Consider the following 22,730-nt stretch of genomic DNA (forward strand, 5'->3'; position numbering starts at 1 on the left):
GAACCGACTTTTGTAGAAGACATTTTTTTCTAATCAGTTTTAATGACAATATATTATTACTATCACTATTTATTTATTGACAATTTGCTATACATAAATGTTGATATTAATTAACTTTAAATATAATATATAAATGAAACATGCAATGTTAATATAAAATTTTATATTTCAACTAATATTTCATATTAAATTGTATATGAATATATCATTATTAATCATTAAACAGTTTCGTCAGTTATATTTTCAAGTTAGTTTCAGTGACAATTTATACAATAAAATGCTTGATAAAATAGTAATTTAAGTTTTCTTTTTAAATATAAGCTATATATGAAATAAATTCATATAAAATCGCAGTTCTGATTTGATTCCTCAGCGATCGATTCGCTCGCCTATCAGCTGATTTCCTCACCGACAGAGGCGGAGCTCACCGTGTGGCAGACCAAACTAATCGATCTACGCTGTTGACTATTCGATTTCAGATTTCCTGGTCAGATGAGAGCGCGGATAAACCTTCATAAAAACATCACTTCTACCGCGATCACTTTAACTCTTTATCCCTTAAGAATCCCGCTATTTACGTAACTTGAAACCGATAGCTGATCGGCCGCGAAAGGACGATATTTGATATCTTGAGGGTTTTTGCCTGTTCTTCCTGGATCCGTGTCGGTGTCGAACATGTCCGCATCCGCTGTCGGTGCCGCGTCTCCGGGTTCGGGCCTCTCCGTCGGTCCCGTTTCGAGTCCCGGATCCGGCATGTCCATGTTCCGGTGGTTGGAAGTACTGGAAAAGGAGTTCGATAAGGCGTTTGTGGATGTCGATCTGTTAATGGGAGAGATAGATCCGGATCAATCGGATATCACGTATGAGGGCCGTCAGAAGATGACCAGTCTCAGCTCGTGTTTCGCACAGCTCTGTCATAAAGCACAAACCATATTTCAGCTCAACCACAAACTGGAGGTGAGAAATAAGCAGGGGCGAAAATCTCATCTAAATGTTGGGGGGGACAATAAACATAAAATTTTTCAAGAACAATTTTTGAAGGGGACACCAATAATACAGGCAAAATTGTACTTGCAAGGAAATGGGTACAGATAGAAAACGTTTCTCTTTCTCTATGAACGGACGCAAATTTAATTTTAATACATATGAATGCAGAGGTGAAAAGAGTAATACAATTTTCTACTTAAGTAATAGTAAAGTTACTTTAATAATATTTTACTTAAGTAAAAGTAAAGTTACTGGTCTAAAAATCTACTCAAGTAAAAAGTCATTTTAATTTTAAGAGTTACTTTTTTACAGCGGGGAGAGGTTTCTAGTATAGTTCACAAAGGAAGGATATATACATCTCAAACTATGTTTTTAATTGTAAACATCTCTACAATTAAAGTGCAATAACAAATGTTAATAAAATAAAAAGCTTTTTATAACTAAGAAACATTTATGGAATTATTTAATGATTTTTACAGGTGAGTTATGCACTTTTGAAGCAAAAATAATATGAGGTCAGCAGCTAGTAAATACAATCATTATATGAAGGTTGTAATTGATGTATTGCTAGTAACATACATTGTTATTAAACTATATACATAAATGAACATATAATGAGATGAGTGCCATGGCTATACACTATACATCCTTTACACGTTTATTAGCTCCCAGACCTGTGTACCTGATGTCTTTCAATCTATCTCTCTCGCGCTCTCTCTCTCTCTGCAATGTCTAATGATCTGCGCATTCTCGAGGACGTTCTCAAGTTGTTTGACTTGACGCGAAGCTGCTAGACCTCGGAAGATAATGCGCATGTATTAAAAATGCATCGTGCAAATTAGCGGTTAAACACGGTCGGCAATTCTCAAACTCCGTACTCAAGAGCATGAACCCTACCTGAATGAAACAATCGCTTTGCGTCAATGGCCAGGGGTTTCTTTCGTAAGAATTGAATTGAGGGTCTGCATTAGCCTGCGCCTGTCTCGTCCCTCTCCATGGTTCTTTTTGCGCGTTCCCCCGCCCATCAATCAATCATCCGACCGTGGCGCGTCTTTATCACCTTACTTTTTTATTTATTTTTACTCAGTAACGGATATGATTTAACATGTAGCGAAGTAACCAACAATACTTTAAACATACTTAAGTAAAAGTAAAGTACAGATTTTAAAAACTACTCAAAGTAAAAGTACACAAAAAACTCAGTTACAGCAAGGTGAGTAAATGTAATTTGTTACTTTCAGCTCTGCCTCACCTCTGCATGAATGCATAAAAATGTTTTCTTGATCGTTTATCTGCTTCTGTTCTCAGAAAACGAAATATGTTCATGTTTATATGTCAAAATAGTCCAGTTTTAAAACATATGAGGATAAACTGATAAGTGATGGGAAACGTTGTATTGTATATAGCTTATTAACGCGTCGGCTCCGTACACTTCTCTACCACCGGAATGTGTGGTGGTGAGGTAAAAGGGGCGTGGGCAGTGGACCAAACCACTGTGAGGCAAGGGAGGGGGAATCCAAATATTTAAAACGTTTTTTTGTTGTTGCTCCGTTTGCATTTGTATTGTTTCACTTCTTACACAACTAGTTTAAGTATTATAAATCATTAAATTATTTTCAATACACATATTCTAATGATAATTTAGGGGGGACAACCCTCAGATAGGGGGGGTCCTGTCCCCCCCGACCCCCCCGGGATTTCCGCCCATGGAAATAAGACCCTGATGTTATGCTTTAAAGTCTTTAGACAGATCTCAGGCTGAACACTGAAACATTACATAGAGTTCTGCTGTTGTCCAACTTAAATTGATCTATAATGAAATTGTTCAATCTATGCATTATAATCAACTTCTTTTGGGCTTGACCTTTCCATCTTTACGAATAATGCTATGCCAGAAAGTGATTAAGTAAGAAGCAGTGGGTTGCATACCTGGGTAACGTTGCGAGCTGGGTTAGAACTCAATGTTGTGATTTACCACTGCTAAGCCACAGCTCTGACCACCACTTGACTCAATCTAAAACTATTTGGAATTATTTTATATTTTAGGGATAGTTTACCCAAGAATGAAAATGATAAATCATAATTTTCTAAACTTGTGTTGTTCTAAACCTGCATGAATTTTTTTTATGAACACAAAAAATAAGATATTTGATGATGGTAAACACACAGCTGATTGCAACCATTAACTTCCATAGTAGTAAAAAAAACATTATGGAAGTATTGTGATAAATGATGAAGATATTGATAAATGATGGCCGTAGACTAAAAAAAAATGGACATAGTATGGTTTTAACCATAAACCACACAAACACATTTTATTATACTAAATTCACAAAATAAAGTTTTTTTTGTAGCAATGAAATAGTTGCACTTTAAATGATTATATCCTGAATTAGAGTAGATGTTTTAACAAGCCATCTACATTTTTCAGATACATAAGCTATCAAATAGATTCAATTCCGATTCTCTATTCGATTTTCGATTCCGATTCTCGGAACGATTTTCAAATCCAATTCTGGGATAGATTTCGATTAAATTCAATGAATATAGATTTAATATTACTACAGCATTTCACATCTGCACTACAAATCACGCATATAGCTTTGTTCTTGTTCACAACACAATCGTCGTCTTCTTGCTTGGTAAATCTAAAATGCTTCCATACCTCTGACTTTTTATGTGAAGGTGGCATCAACGTCGACGAAGCACCCAAAACCGTTATTTTAAGCACTGAATGAATGACAGGCTAGGCTCTCGCTCCTTGGTAACATCGCGCAAGGCAGAAAAGAGGGTGACATCTAATGGAGAAGACTATTAATTAGGTTAACGTTAATGTTACGTTCAATGTTTGTAGAAATAAATATGAAAAAAATATGCGCATGTGCATTGCGTCAAAATGCAATGCATCTCCTGGGCTGCATACTACATTCTCCTGTACGTACTACATTCTCCTGTCCCAGTGGTGCACAACCCCGATTCTGATGACAAAATTTGCATTACACGCAGTGTTCGCGGGCCTTGCATATGTGTAAAAACGGGACTATACGTCTACCTTTAGGGGTCGACCGATGTGTGTTTTTCAGGGCAGATGCTGATTATGACAGATTAAAGGCGCTCTAAGCGAATTGAAGCGTTTTAGACCATAAACATTTTTTTGTTACATACCGGAAACATCTCCTCACTATCTGCTTGCTGCCTGTCCGCTGATCAAACTGTAAAAAAACGCGATCTCTGTAGACAGCCCAGGCTTCACAAACGGCAATATCAACAAATGGCCAAACCTAGCATCATAAAACAAAACAAAGTATTCCAGCCAATAAACGACAAAAAGGATTTGGGGTGGGGGTTGGGCGTGTTCATGAAAGCACGGAAGGGAGGGGGAAGGGGAGGAGTTAGCTACACTCCGTCTGTTTGAAAACAGTTCAAACGTCAACAATAACTAACGTCTCGCAGATTAGCTTAGAGAGCCTTTAAGTAAATCGATAACCTTTATTTTGAACTATTGTACATGTCTGGTGTAAAAAATTTTTTTTATCTGCAAATCAGTTTTGAAAATGGCAAATACCGATAACCATAAAAATGCTTAATATAATTGGTCGACCACTAGAAGGAATTATTTCACAATGCAGTACTTTGCAACAAAAAGTAAGGAGTTTGGTTCCAAAACACAATAAATCCGTTTTGAAAGATGAAAACAACTATTTTCTGTTACAAACTTTAACATAGCATCCTTATGTTATAATAACATTAAAAATGTAAATCCATAATTTTATTTTCAAAGATTTATTATAAAAACTGATGATTTTTTTCTGCTGATGGTTTTTTATTACAAAATGCTATAAATCTATTCAATATAAAAGTTATTTTTTAAGTAACAAAGTAAGTTGATCAACATATGACAGCCTCTGGACTTGGTCAGTACTAACACCATACAGGCACTGGACCAAAAATATATTCAATCATTTATCACTCCCAAAATGTCGTCATGAACAAAAACATGAACAACAATTTCATAATAGATCAAAAGTATTATTTAGTTTTTGTTTGTTTTTTGATCACAAAGTACAAAGTAGATGAGGAAAAGTAGGAATCCGTGAGTATTCAAAGTGCCGCCTAGGGGTGGGACGGTTGTCATGACCACCGCACCACCGTGGTGGTGCAATGCCACGGCAGTGTTGAAGTGCCACCGGCAGTTGTGTGACGTCACATATCAGGTGAATAATTAAACAAAATAATAAGTAAAAATTGCAGTTTTTTGTACAAGTGAAAAAATAATAACAAAAGTTGTACAGTAATTTATAGCCTAAGATACAAATTTATAACATTGTTTTATGTTAATACACAAATCTCCACTACATGTATGGCGTTTCCACTAAACTGGTGGATTTTAGCATAACTCAGCACGTTGGAGTTTAGCCATGTCACTGTGTTGTGCGTCTGCGTTAGTTTCTTTTGGTCTCCAGTGACAGTGAAATACATACACATCACGTTTGTCTTTTGATGTGAAATAAAAAATTTACCAGGTTAAAGTCGCGCGCATCAGGAAGCGCATTTAGTGAAACGCTATTTTCTTTCACCTTTTAATCCACCCTAACCCCCCCCCCCCACGGACCCCACCACCGCAACACCGGCGGTTGTTGTTGATGGTTCCACCGTGGTGGTAAAAATTTGCCACCGTCACAGCCCTAGTGCCGCCATTATTGTTAACAATGCGTGGAAGGGTGCGCTGCGATTGGTTAAGCGGATTTATTGCATTCTGCAGAGAAGGAGGACTGCCGTTTGTCGCGGTTTAGAAAAAGGGAGAAAAGATGACAGAATAACACAGCAGGTAAATCGGATTTTGCGTAAAATGAATTAACTACTTTTTTTTAAATGGCGTTTATAGCTTTTTGGAACCAAACTCTTCAAGTATATCTATAAAAATATCCTGACCATATATAGGCCTGTGTTACTTTGGTTAAAAATATCTGCTAAGTGACTATATGTAAATCAGAATGCACACCAGTGAGCTTTGTATACAATGCGTATTAGTGTTCTTCAAAACAAACCACATACTCTCTATGCTTTCCCCCTATCTGAACAACTCAGTGATGACAGATTCAATGGCCTGTTGTGTTTGGTCTGCTAAATAATGCAAGTGTTCATAGAGATTCAGATGCATGCATATATCCATCTTCATTGTTTCTGTGATGTGGGCAAAATATTGACCAGTATGCAAACATTGTTGATGTAGACAAAACTACAGCATTATACAGCCTGAGCCTGTTAAACCTGCTGAGCCAGATCTGGTCTGGTCTTATGTTTCCTATGATTTTAATACTACCATATATATCTGCCTTTAAAATACTTGAATTTCACATGGCAGCATAACTGTCTTATCTGCTTTTCCCCAGCACTTGTTAAATCTGTTAATGGGTCTTTATTAAAGCTCATAGTCCATTATGAAAGCTTCCATTGGGGGAATCATTTTACCATGATGGAGTCACTGTGGTGCTCCAAAAACCCTTGGTTGTACATTTTCTTATTTGGCAGATGTTTTTATCCAAAGTTACTGTGCTTTATAAAGATGCATTTTATAAGTATGTGTTCCCTGGGGATCAAACCCATGACCTTTGTGCTATTAATGCCATGCACTAACAAATGAGCATGATAGCACTTAGTACCCTAACCCTGTCCAGAAAAGCCATGGTAACACTGCAATAATTGGTACACTGTAAAAAATTTCACTGTTAAATTACAGTAATATACTGGCAGCTAGATTTGCCAGCATATAGTTGTAATTTTACAGATTACCTACTGTAATTTACAACAACAGTTTTTTACTGTACAAATATTACGAGACAGTACTGTAAAAAAAGGGAGCTGCACAGTATAATACTGTCAGATGTTTGGATGCATTATACTGTTATTTTAGGGTTCCTGCTGTTATTTATACTGTAGAATGTGATTTTTCTAGCATTGTTAAAATTTAATTTTAAAATAAACACTTAAAATTGCTTGCAAAAAAATTCTCAAACAAAGGATGATGATAAAACACTGTTTTTATTAAATATAACAAAATTCAGTGCATTCTTAAATGTCAGTTTCTGCCTCACTAATGAGACTGGGCTGAATAAAACATAATGCTGTGATGTCACATAAATATCACAACACTGCAGAATACAATGTGAAAGCCACTCAAAGTCCATGAAGTTTTTGATGAGGGTGGTCACATGGGGATTAACAGTTGCTGCGTTTTTCTGGACAAGCTTTCCTGTCTTCTCGGACACCTTCACCTGCCTGGCTTTTGTTCACCTCTTAGGGTTCACACCAATTAAGCATCTACAAAGTACAATGAGAGAAGTAAAGATTAATTGCAATGAAGACAGATAAAACCAACTGCATTCACAGTATAAATATTCTGGTTGTTGCCATTCTGGCAGTAATGAGAGAGAAATACTTTATTCAAAAACATGTAGCATGACAACAAATTTGGCCTAAACCCAGTGTTATGTCTATATGCACATGCTAGCTTAAACTTCGACTTACTATTTAAAAGACCTAATGCAATTAAAGTCAATTTACAAAAAAGAAAGAGACACTAATTTAACGCAATGTGACATTCTTGAACAGCTAGTAGAGGATTTACCTTTGAACAAACTCCAGTGTCCTCGCAGCTTCATCTTGCCTTCACAGATGATGTTGTTTTCACTGCTGATCATCCAACATCCAAATGTTACTTCATCACCAGCAACTGATGCAGACAACAATTATAGTTAATGTCCCAAAAAACTATCAGATATTATACTGCTACAAATCCAGTACTTAGAAAAGCTAATGATATTAATTACAGAAAGAGATTTTTTAGACAGACTGAAAGACTTTTCTATAGGCCTACTGTTTTATTGTTTTATACTCCATACCTTAGTGTTACACTTACCCAGCAGTATCAGCCTTGGACTAGCCGTTTTCAATATTTTACTATGTTCTTACCTCAACTTAGACGAATTAATACAGCCCTATCTTTTTTCAATGCGTGCACTTCATCTTTTACAGTGCCTCGTGAATGTAGCGTTTAGCCTAGCCCCAATCATTCCAATGGCTCCAAACAAAAGTTTTATTTTGTGCCAAACTTACTTGTGTAACTACTCATGTAACAGTCTTTAAATAGGGAAAACATGCAAGTGTTTGGTGGCTTCTAAATTCATCCCTGTTTGGAGCCATAGGAATGAATGGGACTAGGCTAAATGTTAACACATTCACGAGGCGCTGTACAAAGATTAAAAGTGCACACATTGAAAAAAGATACAAACAAATGGTGAAACAGAGCCCAATCCCTCATGTAGGTTTAAAAAAAATATCAATAGATAATCGCACATCAGTCAGACATTTGATTAGATTGCAAATTAACATTAGCATCTTTATTTGTATTTAACCTATATAGCTAGTTGCCAATTCGTTTAACAATCTGCCCTAAATATGTCAAAATCAAATAAATCGTTTTTAGAAATATTTCAAAAATAAGCAAATATATATAACATTTTGTCAATTATTTCACTTAGAAACACAGACTCTGTTCAGTTTGTGCTTACCTTGATATACAGGCGAGGAGTAAAAAACAAGTGAATTCGTCGTCCGTCTCAGTGCTGGTAGGGTCACAATCGGAGTGAAAATGGATAGACAGTCTATAATTCTGCTTCCTTCTCGTATAATAAAATGCAGAAAAACAGTGTAGTTAAATCAGTTTGACTCGTGGTTGCAGATGAGTTCGTCACATGTCTGACATGCCTGACCAAACCAAAAAATACTGTATTATCCCGTAAGACTGAACAGGAGCTTGCTGTTATTATTTTGTTTGTCATATTAATGTTTATTTACAGTATTCAACTGTATTTATGAGAAACGGTAAATTACTGTCCAAAATTCCCCGTTTTTTTACAGCAATTTTTTACAGTGTACTTTTTTGTTAGTACGTACACTAACATCATTGTTTAGGGGCCGTTTCACGACAATGTTTTCAATAAAGTTTTTATGCTGTTCAGCTGTTTGTTGACACAACAACAGTGTTTTGGGGTCCTGAAAATGCTACATTTTGAAAAAGGGGTTACAATGTGCACGTTTTTGAGAACAAGGCCTTGTACACTGTAAACGTGAATCTGTGATAACTGTGATGTCATGCGAGCGTGTTCATTCAGTCTATAGGTGTGTGTGAGTATAACCAAAACTCAAGAAACTAAGTTTATTAACACTTCTCCAACAAAGTTTCCAAAATTTGGTGCTTCATAGTCCAGGGTCACCTGTAGAAGAATGCGTATGTGCGCATTTGTGTTGTGTTTCTTTACAAAGTAACATCGCCAACTACTGGCCTGGCTGCATAATACTATAGACTTTTCCCGGATCCGTGTTATCGTGGATCTTTATTACACACTGTCGTGTGTACGAGAAATTGATCAAAATTGCGAACCCTTTACTGTTTTTTACTACATTGTGGTTGTGTAAACATAGCCTTAGATAATGCTATAAAACATGTAAAGGGAGATTAGATTGTATCTTGATTTTTTTTTTTGGAAACACGTTACAGTGGTTACATTTTTACAAAAAGGATTATTTATTTTTGATAATAATGCACACAAATAAGTAGGGTAAACTTTGACTTCATTCCGACTTAATCCACTCAGTTTTAAACAATCCACCCAGATGTCTAAATTGTAGACAATTTCTAAAGGCTGCTACTATGTGAAAGGTCTCAGTAAACAGAATACAAAAATGATGCATTTGATTTTTCTCTTGTTACAGTCCGCTGCCACCCACATGCTGAACTCCCTTTATGTACTTTGAAGCCACTGTTTCACAGTCATAAAGTCTAGTCTTACTTTTAATTCTGGAAAAATTACATGTTTTTCCCATAGAATTGTTATAGAGCACACAGACTATACACAATATTATTTAAAAGCAGATCACATCCGGCATTGTTCCTCTGGCTTATTTGATGAGCAAGGGCAAGATTGTGGGTTTAACTCCCAGGAAGCACACATACAAATGAAATACATTGTAAATCACATTTGACTAATGCCATAACGCTTATCTGATTCAGTTTTGGCAAATAAAAAGCAAACTTTCTGTGTTAGTGCTGAATATTTGGGTGACCTGATGCAGGCCGGGCACATAAATAAAAGAGTGAATTTCCTATGAGGAGACTTTATATCTGTCCTTTACACATGCACGTTACTTGAGAGGCTGAGATATTGGAGGACTGAGGCGTTTCTAGTGGTGGGGCTGACAGATTTTCATTATTCACTTGTGCGGTGGTGGTTAATGGGTGTGTCAGAGTACATGTTCTTCTGAAGAGAAGAGGAAATGTTGGAAAGAGAAATGAACTCAGCATCTTTTTAAAACAAATATCTGCCTATTCAGGGTTTCCCGCAGAAAATTTGTTAGTTAAGATGGTAGTGTTGGGCGGGTGGGCGTGGCCGAGGGCGTGACAATCAAAGGGGCGGGGCGTATGCGTCATGATGAAATTTTTAATATTTTAATAAATAAAAAAAACATTTATTTTTAAAACACTGAAATAAAACTTAATTTTGAAGAAACTATGGCAGTAAATGAACACATACTAGATTATTAATGAATTAAATGTTTTTACTAACAGGAAAAGCTGCATGATGAAGTGAAACTAAAGGGTTATTGAACACAAAACTGAAGCAGATGTTGTAGAACGTCTGCCGAACGATGATAGATAGTGCAAAAACTGTAAAAACTGTAGCATGTAAATAAAGCACATACATAAAGTAAGCAAGAGCGCTCAACAATTATATCTAATCAACAGGCACCCTAGCAGGTTGCTCAACCAACAAAACCCCCAACTAACTTACCTTAAAATCGCAAGAACTATAGACAAATACAATAACAGGCTTAAATAAACCCAAAACATAAGTCCACTTACAGTTCTCACGGACACGCGTTTTATCAACTGGCTATCCTCGAGACATGAGCGACCACGTCTTTATCTCATTTCGGCCGTGTGGTACGCATGCACGCTTGCGGTGTGACCCGCGTGCACGCTTGCGGTGTGACGCGCGTCTGCGCTATTCTCCGAGATGTTTTATCAACTGCCTAGTTATCCTCCAGACAGTGATGGTCCGGACCACGTCTTTCTCATTTCGGCCATGTGGCGCGCGTCCCCGCTCGCGGTGTGATGCGCATACGTGCTATTCTCCGAGATGCACTTTATGGCTTTTTGTGCAAGGAATTTTTTTTTGACGATATAGTTAAGGCGGTAGGGTTTCCAAGCTTAGGCGGGCCGCCTTAACTGAAATATGCTGCGGGAAACCCTGCTATTTATCTTACAAACACCTGTAAAATATCCTTTAGTCACTAAAAGTTTAGTGTCACATTATAAAACTGGAGGGGATGTTGTGCATTATTCTTTATTTAAGGGATAGTTCACCCAAAAAGGAAATATCTGTCATCATTTACTCAACCTTAAGTTGGTACAGACCTGACACATTTTTTTATTTGCTGAACAAAAAGGAAGATATTTGTAATGAAGCAGAAATCAGGAGCACCATTGACTTCCATAGTAGAAAAAACTAATACTACAGAAGTCAGTGGTGCTCAGGAACGGTTTGGTTACAACGGTTTGGTGTTCAGCAGAGCAAAGACATTAATACTGGTCTGGAACTACTTGAGAGTGAGTAAATGATGACTGAATTTTCAATTTTGGGTAAACCATCCTGGCACAGCCCTTTTTGTATGTGTGTGTTGGGGGGCAATATCATGAAAATCTGACTTTTTCCATGTTTAAATGGTATAATTGGGTCCCCAGTGCTTCTATCAACCTAAAAATGTGAAAAAGAACAACCCAGTAACTTAAGTTTGGTAAACTATTCTTGAAACTTGGCTCCCCTTGTGATGTCAGAAGGGGACCATCTCATAAAAATACCACCCCTTAATGTGCCCTGTCCAACCACGGCACTGCCATTTAGTGCAGAGATCAGCTCATTTGCATTTAAAAGGACACACCCCAAAATGGCACATTTTTGCTCACACCTACAAAGTGGCAATTTTAACATGTTATAATAAATGATCTATAGGGTATTTTGAGCTAGAACTTTACATATGTACTCTGGGGACACCAAAGATTTATTTTACATCTTAAAAAAGTCTTGTGAAATGCCCACTTTAACCCTGGAGAATCCATGGGTCAAATTTGGCCGATGTTAATTGATGCTAAGAGAAGGGTTCTTGGGTTCTCTAGGGTTAAAGAAGGGTTAAAGAAGACAAAAGTTTTGGAGGTGAAAATATTTGTTTAAATTTATTGTAATAAATAAAAATAATGAAATAAACTACATATTTTATGCATAAAATTATCTCAAAAAATGAGGTTTGTATTACACTGTGAGTGGTTTTACCAACAACGGCCACTAGGTGTCAACAGTTTGCTGCATACTCTTGACACAAATGAATAAATTACTGTGACTGCATTATTCTACCTGCTTAAATTTTGTGAAATATGAAAACTACATTCATAGACCTTTCCAACAATATATAGTTTTTTGTGATAGATTAAAATTTACACGAAAAATGTTGAGTTAAACATTTGATTTTTACCGTTTTGGAATCCATTCAGCCGTTTTTTCGGGTCTAGCGGTACCACTTTTAGCATAGCTTAGCATAGTCCATTGAATTACGCAGTGCCTGAAAATAATCTCCTGCAATTGAAAGCTACCAAGGGGAGTTTTTTCGGACACTGCGTAATATCATTGTGCCTGCTGCAGACATGGTACGGCAACAAAGTCCTTGATTATGCCGGAATGAGAGTATAGTTCCTAGTCATATCGGCTTGAAAATCGCAACTTTTAATTTTCCGTCGGTCTTAGTACACAATGTATCTACAGAAGAGTCAAGTTTTAAATAGGAAAATATTGAAACTCTTTGGTTATTTTTTAGCGCAATGCTAATGGTCTAATCAAATTCAATGGATAATCCTAAACTATGCTAAAAGTGGTATCGCCAGACCCGGAGATCAGCTGAATGGATTCCAAAACGGTAAAAATCAAATGTTTAACTCTAGGGGAGCTGGAAATTTTTAAAGTGGAGTGTCCCTTTAAGGGCTTAATTTCCTAACCCTTACGTTGGCAATACAGATAGTAAATGACTGAAAATGACATTTACATTATATTTACATTTATGCAATTAGTGGATGCTTTTATTCAAAGTGACCGACAGTACATTCAGGCCATACATTTTTTATCAGTATGTCTGTTCCCTTGGAATCAAACCCATGACCTTTTGCGCCGCTAGCGCAATGCTTCTACAATTGAGCTATAGGAACACTTATGATTAAGTGGTGCATGCTGGGTTTAAACTTCATGTTGTGTTGAACCACATCGGCTAACTGCTATGCCATAGCTCTGACCAACTCTTGTGTCATTTCAACCATATGGCGTGAACTGCTGTGGCCAACCGAAAGCCCCATAATGTAGTGACCTAAATTAAAGGTTGCAATTATCCTTTGAATTTGACCATTCTGGACAAGGGAAAGATGATGTAATACATGATACTCAGACAGTTTGAATCAGCACTATGACTTAGCATGATTCATCAGTCTTGTGTAGCTAGTTATTAATGCTGTGTGTGTGTTTCAGGCTCAGCTGGTAGACCTCCGTTCGGAGCTGACGGATGTCCAGGGAGAGAAGGCGGTGGTGGAGAAAGATGTCCACGAACAGCTTCTGCAGCTTCATGCTATGCAGCTCAAACTGCAAGCCAAAGCTGGTCAAACAGTGGACTCAGATTCCATCAAGGACAGGATGGTGGGTGAAAAAACTTAAATTTGTCCATCTGTTACAGTTGCTTATACACATCTAGCTAACAAGAAACGAGGTTTTGTAGCCAGATGCTGGTTTACAGACACATTGCAGGACATGCGTAACGCATGCTGAGGTCAATTGCATTATTATGTAGTCTTAAGTATGTGGACACCTGATTATTGAACATCCATTTGAAGTTAAAACCCAAAATCTGTCATTGCTTTTGTACGTACTCAGTTCACTGTCCCTATGGAGAGAAATCTGACAAACTGACTGTCTGTATGTCTGCAGAAATGATATGGTTGTATGGTTTTGTTTATCCAGCTGTCAGCATTGGGAGTGGCTGGATTAGTCAAGTCCACTAATTAGAAAGAGATGTTCACATACTTTAGGCTGTGCAGTTTATAGGGATGTGCAAAACATCATATTTTCAGAATCATAAGTGACTAACTCTATATAATTTGACTGGTTTTGGGATCACTGAAGTCTAGAGTCCAGTCAGACCACAATGGAAGACTTGTTGGTTGTCGAATAACTAGTCAACCATCATGACCTATCCTTAATAATATGACAATGAATAGTATAACATAAAACATCACATAATAAAAGAGAGAAATGTGATTGATTGCTTTAAATGTCAATCAGACGGATTTTGTTAACCAAGTGGGCGATTCTTGATCAGCACATTTTTAGCCTCAGTCAGGTCTTCCTAACTTAACCCAGCTACTATAAAGTTGACTAAAGGGACGGTCACACTAATCTTTGAGCATGCAAATATTTTTCGGACGTTACTGCGAATATGTATCGGGGAGCACTTAGTCGATCTTTGCTTTTTAGTAAAGAGAAAGGCCATGCTGGGATGTCGCGGTTTTCTACTGGTCATATGCAGGGTTTCCCGCAGCACTTTTCAGTTCGGGTGGCCCACCTAAGCTGGGATACCCTACCACCTTAACTAGGTCGTCCAAAAAAAAAAAACCCCAAACGCCACATGGCCGAAATGAGAGAAAGACATGGTCCGTCACTGTCTGAAGGATAACTAGCCTGTTGATAAAACATTTAATTCATTAATAATCTAGTATGTGTTCATTTTCTGTCATTGTTTCTTCAAAATTGAGTTTTATTTGAGTGTTTTAAATAAAAATATTTTTATCATGACGCATACGCCCCTGGCCCGCCCACCTGCACAACCCTACCACCTTAACTAACAAATTTTCCGCGGGAAACCCTGATATGTCTCCACGTCAAACGGATTCACAGGTTCACCAGACTTTGGTACGCAGCGAAATATATTCGCACAAGCTTGCATTTCCTTTTGACACATTTGCGTGTATATAAATGGAAGTCAATGGAACGTAAAGTGTAGTGTGAGCACCCCTTAATGATGCTTCTGTAACCTGCTAACCTGTTTACCACTGTTGCTCTAACCATTGACCCTCTTTTTCTCTTTACAACCTGAAGCATGTTTCCACATTGGACAAAATGGTAAGTTTTGCATGGTTTTGAGTGCATGAGCCTTTTCTGTCTACGCTTCTGTTCATTTCAACGTCTCTCATTGAAAACTAATGTTCTGTTTGTGTATTAGATTAGAAAGGAATAGTTCACACCGAAATTAAATTTTTGTCATTATTTTACACCATAAAAGTAGTCCACATATGACTAATGCTTTGTAAGTTTAAAGGATTACTCAAATTTACCCCCATGTCATCCAAGATGTTTGTGTGTTTTTTGAGCAAACATTCCAGAATTTTTCTCCATATATAGGACTTTGGTGGAACTCAACGGTTTGCAGTTTCAATGCAAAGGGCTCTCAATAATCTCAACCGAGGGGTCATTTTTGCAAAAGAACTTCTTGACTTGCACTGGCCCTTTGATGCGGCAGCACGACCTTACGTATTATCCAATTACGTCGAAAGATCACGAGTTACGTATTATGTGGACCATTTTAAACAATAAACTGACACAAAGATATTGATTAGTATATCATTCCACATACAACACGTCAGAACGGTCCTCTTTCTCCACACTTGTAAACACTGGAGCGGTAGTTTCGCATTCGTCATGCATGACCTTCCGATGTGATTGTGCAAGATGCGAAGTTGTTGTTAAAAAATACTTTTTTTTGGGGGGGGGGGCGAAAATTTCGATCATTTTGCTAGATAAGACCCTTATGTCTCAGTTGGGCATTAACTCTTTCACCGCCAGCGTTTAAAAAAAAAGTTGCCAGCCAGCGCCAGCGTTTTTCATGATTTTCTTTAAATATATAAGCATACAATATACCAAATGAAAGAACCGACCCTCTGCTTTCAAACAAAAACAAATGTTTCATCCTACGTTCAGTGGTTCTTTTGTAATCAGCTTTTGAATATGGGAAGGTTTCTGCAAAAACACCACATTTTGAGCAAAAAGCAGAGATAATTCCATTTTTGTGACGGACTTTTCATAGAGTTCCCATTCAGAGCGATCTTTAAAACAGACACGGACATGCAGCTGCTTGCCATAAGGCAATACTTCCGGGTTTAAAAGGTTGCCGAAGAGCGGTATTGCGGAAAATCTCGTCATTGGCGGGGAAGCGTTTTCTCTTAATTGATCAGATATCTCGTCAATGGCGGTAAAAGAGTTAAAGTCCACTATATGGAGAAAAATCCTGGAATGTTTTCCTCAAAAAACTTAATTTCTTCACGACTGAACAAAAAAGAAATAAACATATTGGATGACATGGTGGTAATTTTTTTTTAAAATGAAAGTGGAGTAATCCTTTAATTCTTCTATAAGGTCTATATGTGACAGCTTTGCATGAGGAACACACCGAAATTTAAAGGAATAGTTCACACAAACATGAACATTCTCTCATAGTTTAGTTTACTCACCCTTATGCCAAAAAATGACACATTTATGACCACAAAACCAGTCATACGGGTAATTTTTAAAAAATTGAGATGTGTATATAATCTGAATAAATAAGCTTTCCATTAATGTATGCTATAGGATAATATTTGTCTAATGGAATCTGAGAGTGCAAGAAAATCTAAATATTGAGAAAATCACTTTAAAAGTTGTCCAAATTAAGTCCTTAGCAACACATATGACATATTTTTGATATATTTACACTAGACAATTTACAAAATCTCTTTATGAAGCATGATCTTTACTTAATATCCTAATGATTTCTGTATATTTTTGACCCATACAATGTATTGTTGGCTATTGCTATGAATATACCCCATGCAACTTATGACTGGTTTTGTGGTTCAGGCCGGGGCACATTTATAAGAGAACTTATTTAGTGAAACTGAAGTTACATGCAATAGCTAAATTCAAATATGGCACATGTCGATGTCAAATCTCATTGGTGTTGATCAACTCAAGAAAGCCTGAGATATCCTCCCTTTTTCCAAAACTGCAAAATGGACTACAAAAGCTATAAAATTACACTTTTGTAAGTAATATTGTAAGTCCACATAAACAAATAAGAGGCTGGAATGGGTTTGGAACGACAAGAGGTTAAGGAATTAATGGCCCAGTTTTATGTTTGGGTGAACTATTTCTTTAATACAGAGTTTAACAATTAAAGAGATGTCATTCACCCATTGGGCTTGTGATATTGGTTTGTCCTTATTGCCTGCATTTGTGTCACACCATTAGCAATTGTATAGTGTATATATCTATTTTTATGTAGTACATGCATTTGTTGTGTGTTCTGTGTGAGCTGCAGAAAGTGTTTCATTGTCCTGCAATCGTTCCTGTTTGTCATTTGTATTGTTGTGAAGTTGATACACCAGGTTTCTATCTCTGGGCAGCTCATCAGAATGGCTGTTATCAATGTTGATTTAATGTGACCTCATACCTATGCCTGATTTATACTTATGCATCAGACCAGATTAAACATGCCCATGGACACTGCCTACTAGTGGTCATGTGTAATTCTGCACAATCAACGACACATAAGTATACATGACTATAGTATAGTTCTGATGCAGAAGTATAAATCAGCCTTTAGCCCAGTCAACAGACTCTGTACCTTCTCACTTTTTTTCTGTATGTATCTCACAGGAGAAGGAACTGGAGGCCAGTAAGAAAGAGAAGATGAAGGAGGCCAAGTTGGAAGCAGAAGTAAAATTACTGAAGAAAGAGAACGAGGCCCTCCGCAGGCACATTGCCGTACTACAGGCTGAGGTTTATGGAGCCAGACTGGCAGCCAAATACCTAGACAAGGAGTTGGCTGGGAGGTAAGAGAGGTTATCCAGTCTTGTACATGGAGAGGTTAAAGAGATTAACACGTGACAAAAAAAATGCCTCCAAAGTTTTTTAGCCTCTTATGTGCATAATACTTGACATTCAGTGCTTGCTTTCAACAATCCTACAATTCCCAGTGCTGTCCTGTTGTCAGATGCCCGCTCATGATCTCCGAGTAAACATGAATGTTAAACATGGCCTTGGCGTCAATTGAAAGCTGAAAGCTCTTCACTTTGTTTCAGGGTACAGCAGATACAGTTGCTGGGTCGGGACATGAAAGGACCAGCTCATGACAAACTCTGGAACCAGCTGGAAGCAGAGATTCACCTGCATCGCCACAAAACAGTCATCCGAGCCTGCAGGGGGCGCAATGACCCCAAGAAGTCTCTGCCATCACCTGCTGGCCATGTAAGAGAGCGCTTTTTTATTAAATCCATCTTTCAGAGCACACTTTGTATAGTAAGGAATAGGGATGCTTAACGATTAATCGTGATTAATCATTAGCAGAATAAAAGTTTTTGTTTACATCATATATGTGTGTGTGAACTGTGTATAATAACTTTGTATAAATAAATGTACACACATGCATGTATATGTTTTAGAAATGTTTACATGTGTATATACATTTGTATATTTATGTATAATTTATATTATATATAAATACTTAATATATACATTTTTTTTCTTAAAATCATACATGAATGTGTTCATATTTATATATATACATATTTATTATACACAGTTTACACACAAATGTGATGTAAACAAAAACTTTTATTCTGCTAACGATTAATCGCGATTAATTGTTTAGCATCCCTAGTAAGGAATGTAATATGCATGATATCAAGTGTATTTTACTCTAAAATAAAAGCATTTAGCAAATAATAGTACATGCTTATGGGTCAATGACATGACATTAATTATTTTGTGTCCGTATGGTTCAATTAAATGTAAAAGGGTTAACATTTCAAAATAAATTTGCAGATTACTTGCAGATTCTGTTTTTTGAGGACCAAGTCTAAAATTTCTGGTTTTATTTCATTTTAAAAGAATATTTGGGTAATAATTGCAAAAATGTCAATGTGGTGTAACGGTGTGTGTCAATTGGTGTAACTAGTATTTTATTTTAATGAAAATATACATATATTCATAAAATATGTGGTATAAAATATAATGTTTAGTGTAATATGTAGTGTAATATGTAATAATTTAAATACATTTTTACATAATTTGTCAAAGATTATTTAGAAAACAGAACTGTTTTCAGCATATGTCAGGACCAATATTACAAAAACGCATTAAATTTTACATTCTTTGGCACAATTGGCGGTTACACCATTTAACATTTTCAGGTCCATTTAGTCTTAACTTTCATAAAAATAGTGCAAATGTAATTTTTTATTGCATAAAATTAACATAAATTCACTATGTGCATTGAAATAAACCTGATGTGTGCTTTCAAAAAAAGTTTTTTAAAAGATTTTTGAATTTCTCATCTTGCCAAACCGTTTTGTCACTGACCCTTATGCCAAAACTAATGCATTTCCTCCTGTATATCATCTTCTCCAGGACACAGACTCTTTAAAGAAGACTCAGGGTGTTGGTCCTATACGCAAAGTTGTTCTGACTAAAGAAGACCATGAAGGACTTGGAATCTCCATTACAGTGAGTTTAACCTTTGCTTGCATGCGTAAGATAATCTATCCAGGTCCTTTGAAGGATACTAAATTAGTCATAGTTATTCTCTTGGATGTCGTAATTTGATGTTTGCATTCCCCGCGTAACGCAGGGTGGTAAAGAGCACGGCGTTCCCATCCTCATCTCGGAAATTCACCCCTCCCAGCCGGCAGAACGCTGCGGAGGCTTGCATGTCGGAGATGCCATCTTAGCAGTTAACAACATTAACCTGAGAGATGCCAAGCATAAAGAGGCAGTCACCATACTTTCACAGCAGGTGAGAGATGCACACGGAGGCTTGGTTTGCAGCCCCGAAAGGGGGCTTTCACAACAGGATAAGTGCGTGACCTATAATTTATTAATAGAACTGTGTATCAATCCCATGCTGAGTGCCTACCAAAGGTTAAGATGATCTTTAACAGCTTGTGAGGTGTAAACAGGAACATTTCCCTTTAAATCCTTATTACTGGAGTGCTTAACAAACAACCCCCTGTTCTGAAACGATAGCTCTCAAGGAAGCAAAGGTTATGTTGACCTCGGTTAGGTTTAGAGCCTCACAGGTTTTTTTCTGTACAGAGGGGCGAGATCGAATTCGAGGTGGTTTATGTGGCTCCAGAAGTGGACTCTGATGATGAGAACGTGGAGTACGAAGACGACAGTGGCCATCGGTACCGTTTGTACCTGGATGAAATGGAGGAGGGAGCAGGAGCCAATCAGAATAATGGGACTGCTGACTCCGCCTCCTTACAAGGCAAGCTATTTAAATAAGAATTGCACGATTGGTAAATAAACATATTTGCTTTAATATGACCTCCCGATATCTGTTCCTAAAGCTGTAGGAAAGCACTTAGTGAAGAACAGAACAGAGAATGGAGATACAGCCTTGTCCAGTGAGAGTCCATCAGACGAGAAGATCTCCAAGACAGAGGAATGTACGGAGCATTCCTCTTAGTTCTCCAGATTAAGAGGGAAGGATTATGGAGATGGAGGATTAGCACCGGATAAAAAGGAGCAGAAAGAGATTAAGACTGCACGTGTAAAATATGTAAGATAAGAAAATACTTTGTTTGATGCAGTATGGAGAACCGACTGTTTTGACGTCCACTAGAGATGAACCACTGAGTGAAGAGAGGACATGTTTCTCTGCGGACACACAGGATTGTTCGCATGGTATAATAGTTACATTTAGGAGGAAAGATTAGGAGCTTCTTAAGGATAATACGGCATATGAGTCTAAACTTATTTTGTATATTTTTGTCTCAATGCATATCATGACCTTCAGTAGAGTTTGAGGGAGAGTAAATAACAACAGAATTTTCATTTTTGGCGTGAACCTATTGCCTAAGGTAGATGGATATAGCAAAGAGAAAGTATATGTTCATAACTTCAAATAAAACATCAGTAGTTTTAATGTCTCACTTTTAGTCTAGTGTGATAAAGTCTGTGCTGATAAACCTGCTTAGCTGTCCTCCTGTGTGCTCTAAAGCAGTGGGTCCAGAGTGATGTCACTTCCTGTTTTGCAGACAGGGTGGTCAGGTGACAGGGATGGAAACAGGACAGTGCAAATGCACACATGATTTATTTACATTACACATGTACACAGTTTTTGAGTCCCATTTAGTAAATGGAAATGTATAGAGAGAATTTTAAAGAATTGTCCGGGTTTCACCCCTAGTTTTTGTCTTTTTGCATTGTGTCTTCACTTTATTACAGTAATGAAATGCAGTGATTTTTTTTTTTTAAATTAATTAATAAATTGTGTGCATTCATGCTTAATTTATCATTAAAAAAATACCCAAACTTAGATTACATTTTTTTGTCAAATAAAATGTTTTTTTTATTTTTATTTTTTTTAGAGACGCTCCGATATAAAAAATTTCCATCAATGACTTTTATTCAGACTGATATCTGCCGATACCGGTCCAGATACCAATAGTTTAGTTTGGTGGATATATTTACTTGCATAAATATTTACTTTTACTTTTTTATGTTATTTATTCTTATAATGACAATTAATCTTGAACATTAAACTAGTGATGTAACTTAACATTTTTTTATACACAGAGCCCAAATTTATTGAATTTTCCGGTTCTCTTTTGATTGACAGAATATATCGGCTATTTTAAAGCAACACCAAAGAGTTTTGTCTCTTTGCTCCCCCTACAGGTTAGAAGCGTAATTGTCCATTACCCACTGTCATAAATACTGAGGCATAGCTGGCTCTGATTGGATTGTAGGTCTGCCATAAAGCAAGTTTTTGTAGTATTCACTCAGACTACAGGACCACTACCCGACGTTTGGAAACTTCTTTAGTGCGGTTTTGGCCGATAGAGGGCTGCAAAGCGAATGTGAAAGTGCTGTTCACCCTGTTTAGAGTGGATGAACGACTGAAACTGTTTTGGAAGCGTTATTTTAAGGTAAAAAAAACTCTTTGGTGTTGCTTTAAAACTATCGTGTGATAACTGAAAGTGTGGAAAAATAGCTTTTATCGGCTTATAGCTATTATTGGCCGATGTATCGGTGCATCTCTACTTTTTTTTATTTGGGGTGAAATATATATCAAAAGTAGAGATTTCTTGATGATATTTTCTCTTGCATATCCTCTTAAGTATTTTTGAACATATTTCCATGCTGAACAGTGTCCACTACTAGACCCGACAGTGTCATTGAACATACCTACTGTATTAACTACTATTAATTGGTTAGGGGAGAGTACTAGTATTTTTAGTCAACAACATGAGTTTATTTAAATCAAACCTATTTACTCTATGTTGTGCGAATAATAAAGGATAAAAATGTTTTTCTGTAGGGATTTTAAACAACCACCTCCCCCTATTCAGTCCAAGTAAAGTTAGCTCTAGTGCCTCAAATCTGTGAATTGTAAGATCACTACTGTATAGCTCACTATAACGGTTTCTATAATCATCAGTGTTGCTTTCCTATTATTCAGTTATTTAACATATCACTAACTCTCACGGTATGAAATATGTATCTCCTAAAAACATATTCGGCTGTGAAAGCTCTTGCGTCTCAAGATCTTCCTAC

General features: G+C 37.0%; 1 protein-coding gene and 1 long non-coding RNA gene across 3 annotated transcripts; one reads left to right on the plus strand and one right to left on the minus strand.

Moving 5' to 3' along the window:
- Nucleotides 1–463: 463 nt before the first annotated feature.
- gopc (golgi-associated PDZ and coiled-coil motif containing) lies at nt 464–21,417 on the plus strand. Of its 2 annotated transcripts, XM_065256253.1 has the most exons (9): nt 464–957; nt 13,614–13,778; nt 15,234–15,257; nt 17,826–18,001; nt 18,251–18,416; nt 19,578–19,673; nt 19,798–19,962; nt 20,262–20,436; nt 20,519–21,417. In XM_065256253.1, exons 1-9 carry the CDS (start codon nt 676–678, stop codon nt 20,635–20,637), a joined length of 1,368 nt encoding a protein of 455 aa, XP_065112325.1. In that variant the 5' UTR covers nt 464–675; the 3' UTR covers nt 20,638–21,417. The 2 variants fall into 2 exon arrangements, with proteins under 2 accessions (XP_065112325.1, XP_065112326.1); XM_065256254.1 differs by lacking the exon at nt 15,234–15,257 and having other exon boundaries at nt 465–957.
- On the minus strand, nt 6,974–8,638 carry LOC135731447 (uncharacterized). The gene is made up of 3 exons (XR_012338025.1): nt 7,960–8,638; nt 7,616–7,720; nt 6,974–7,308 (listed from the first exon to the last, which is right to left on the minus strand). It is a non-coding gene; the product is annotated as an uncharacterized lncRNA (long non-coding RNA).
- Nucleotides 21,418–22,730: the final 1,313 nt, after the last annotated feature.

The sequence above is a fragment of the Paramisgurnus dabryanus genome, chromosome 12 (genome assembly GCF_030506205.2).
Source record: "Paramisgurnus dabryanus chromosome 12, PD_genome_1.1, whole genome shotgun sequence".
Classification (NCBI taxonomy): Eukaryota; Metazoa; Chordata; class Actinopteri; order Cypriniformes; family Cobitidae; genus Paramisgurnus; species Paramisgurnus dabryanus.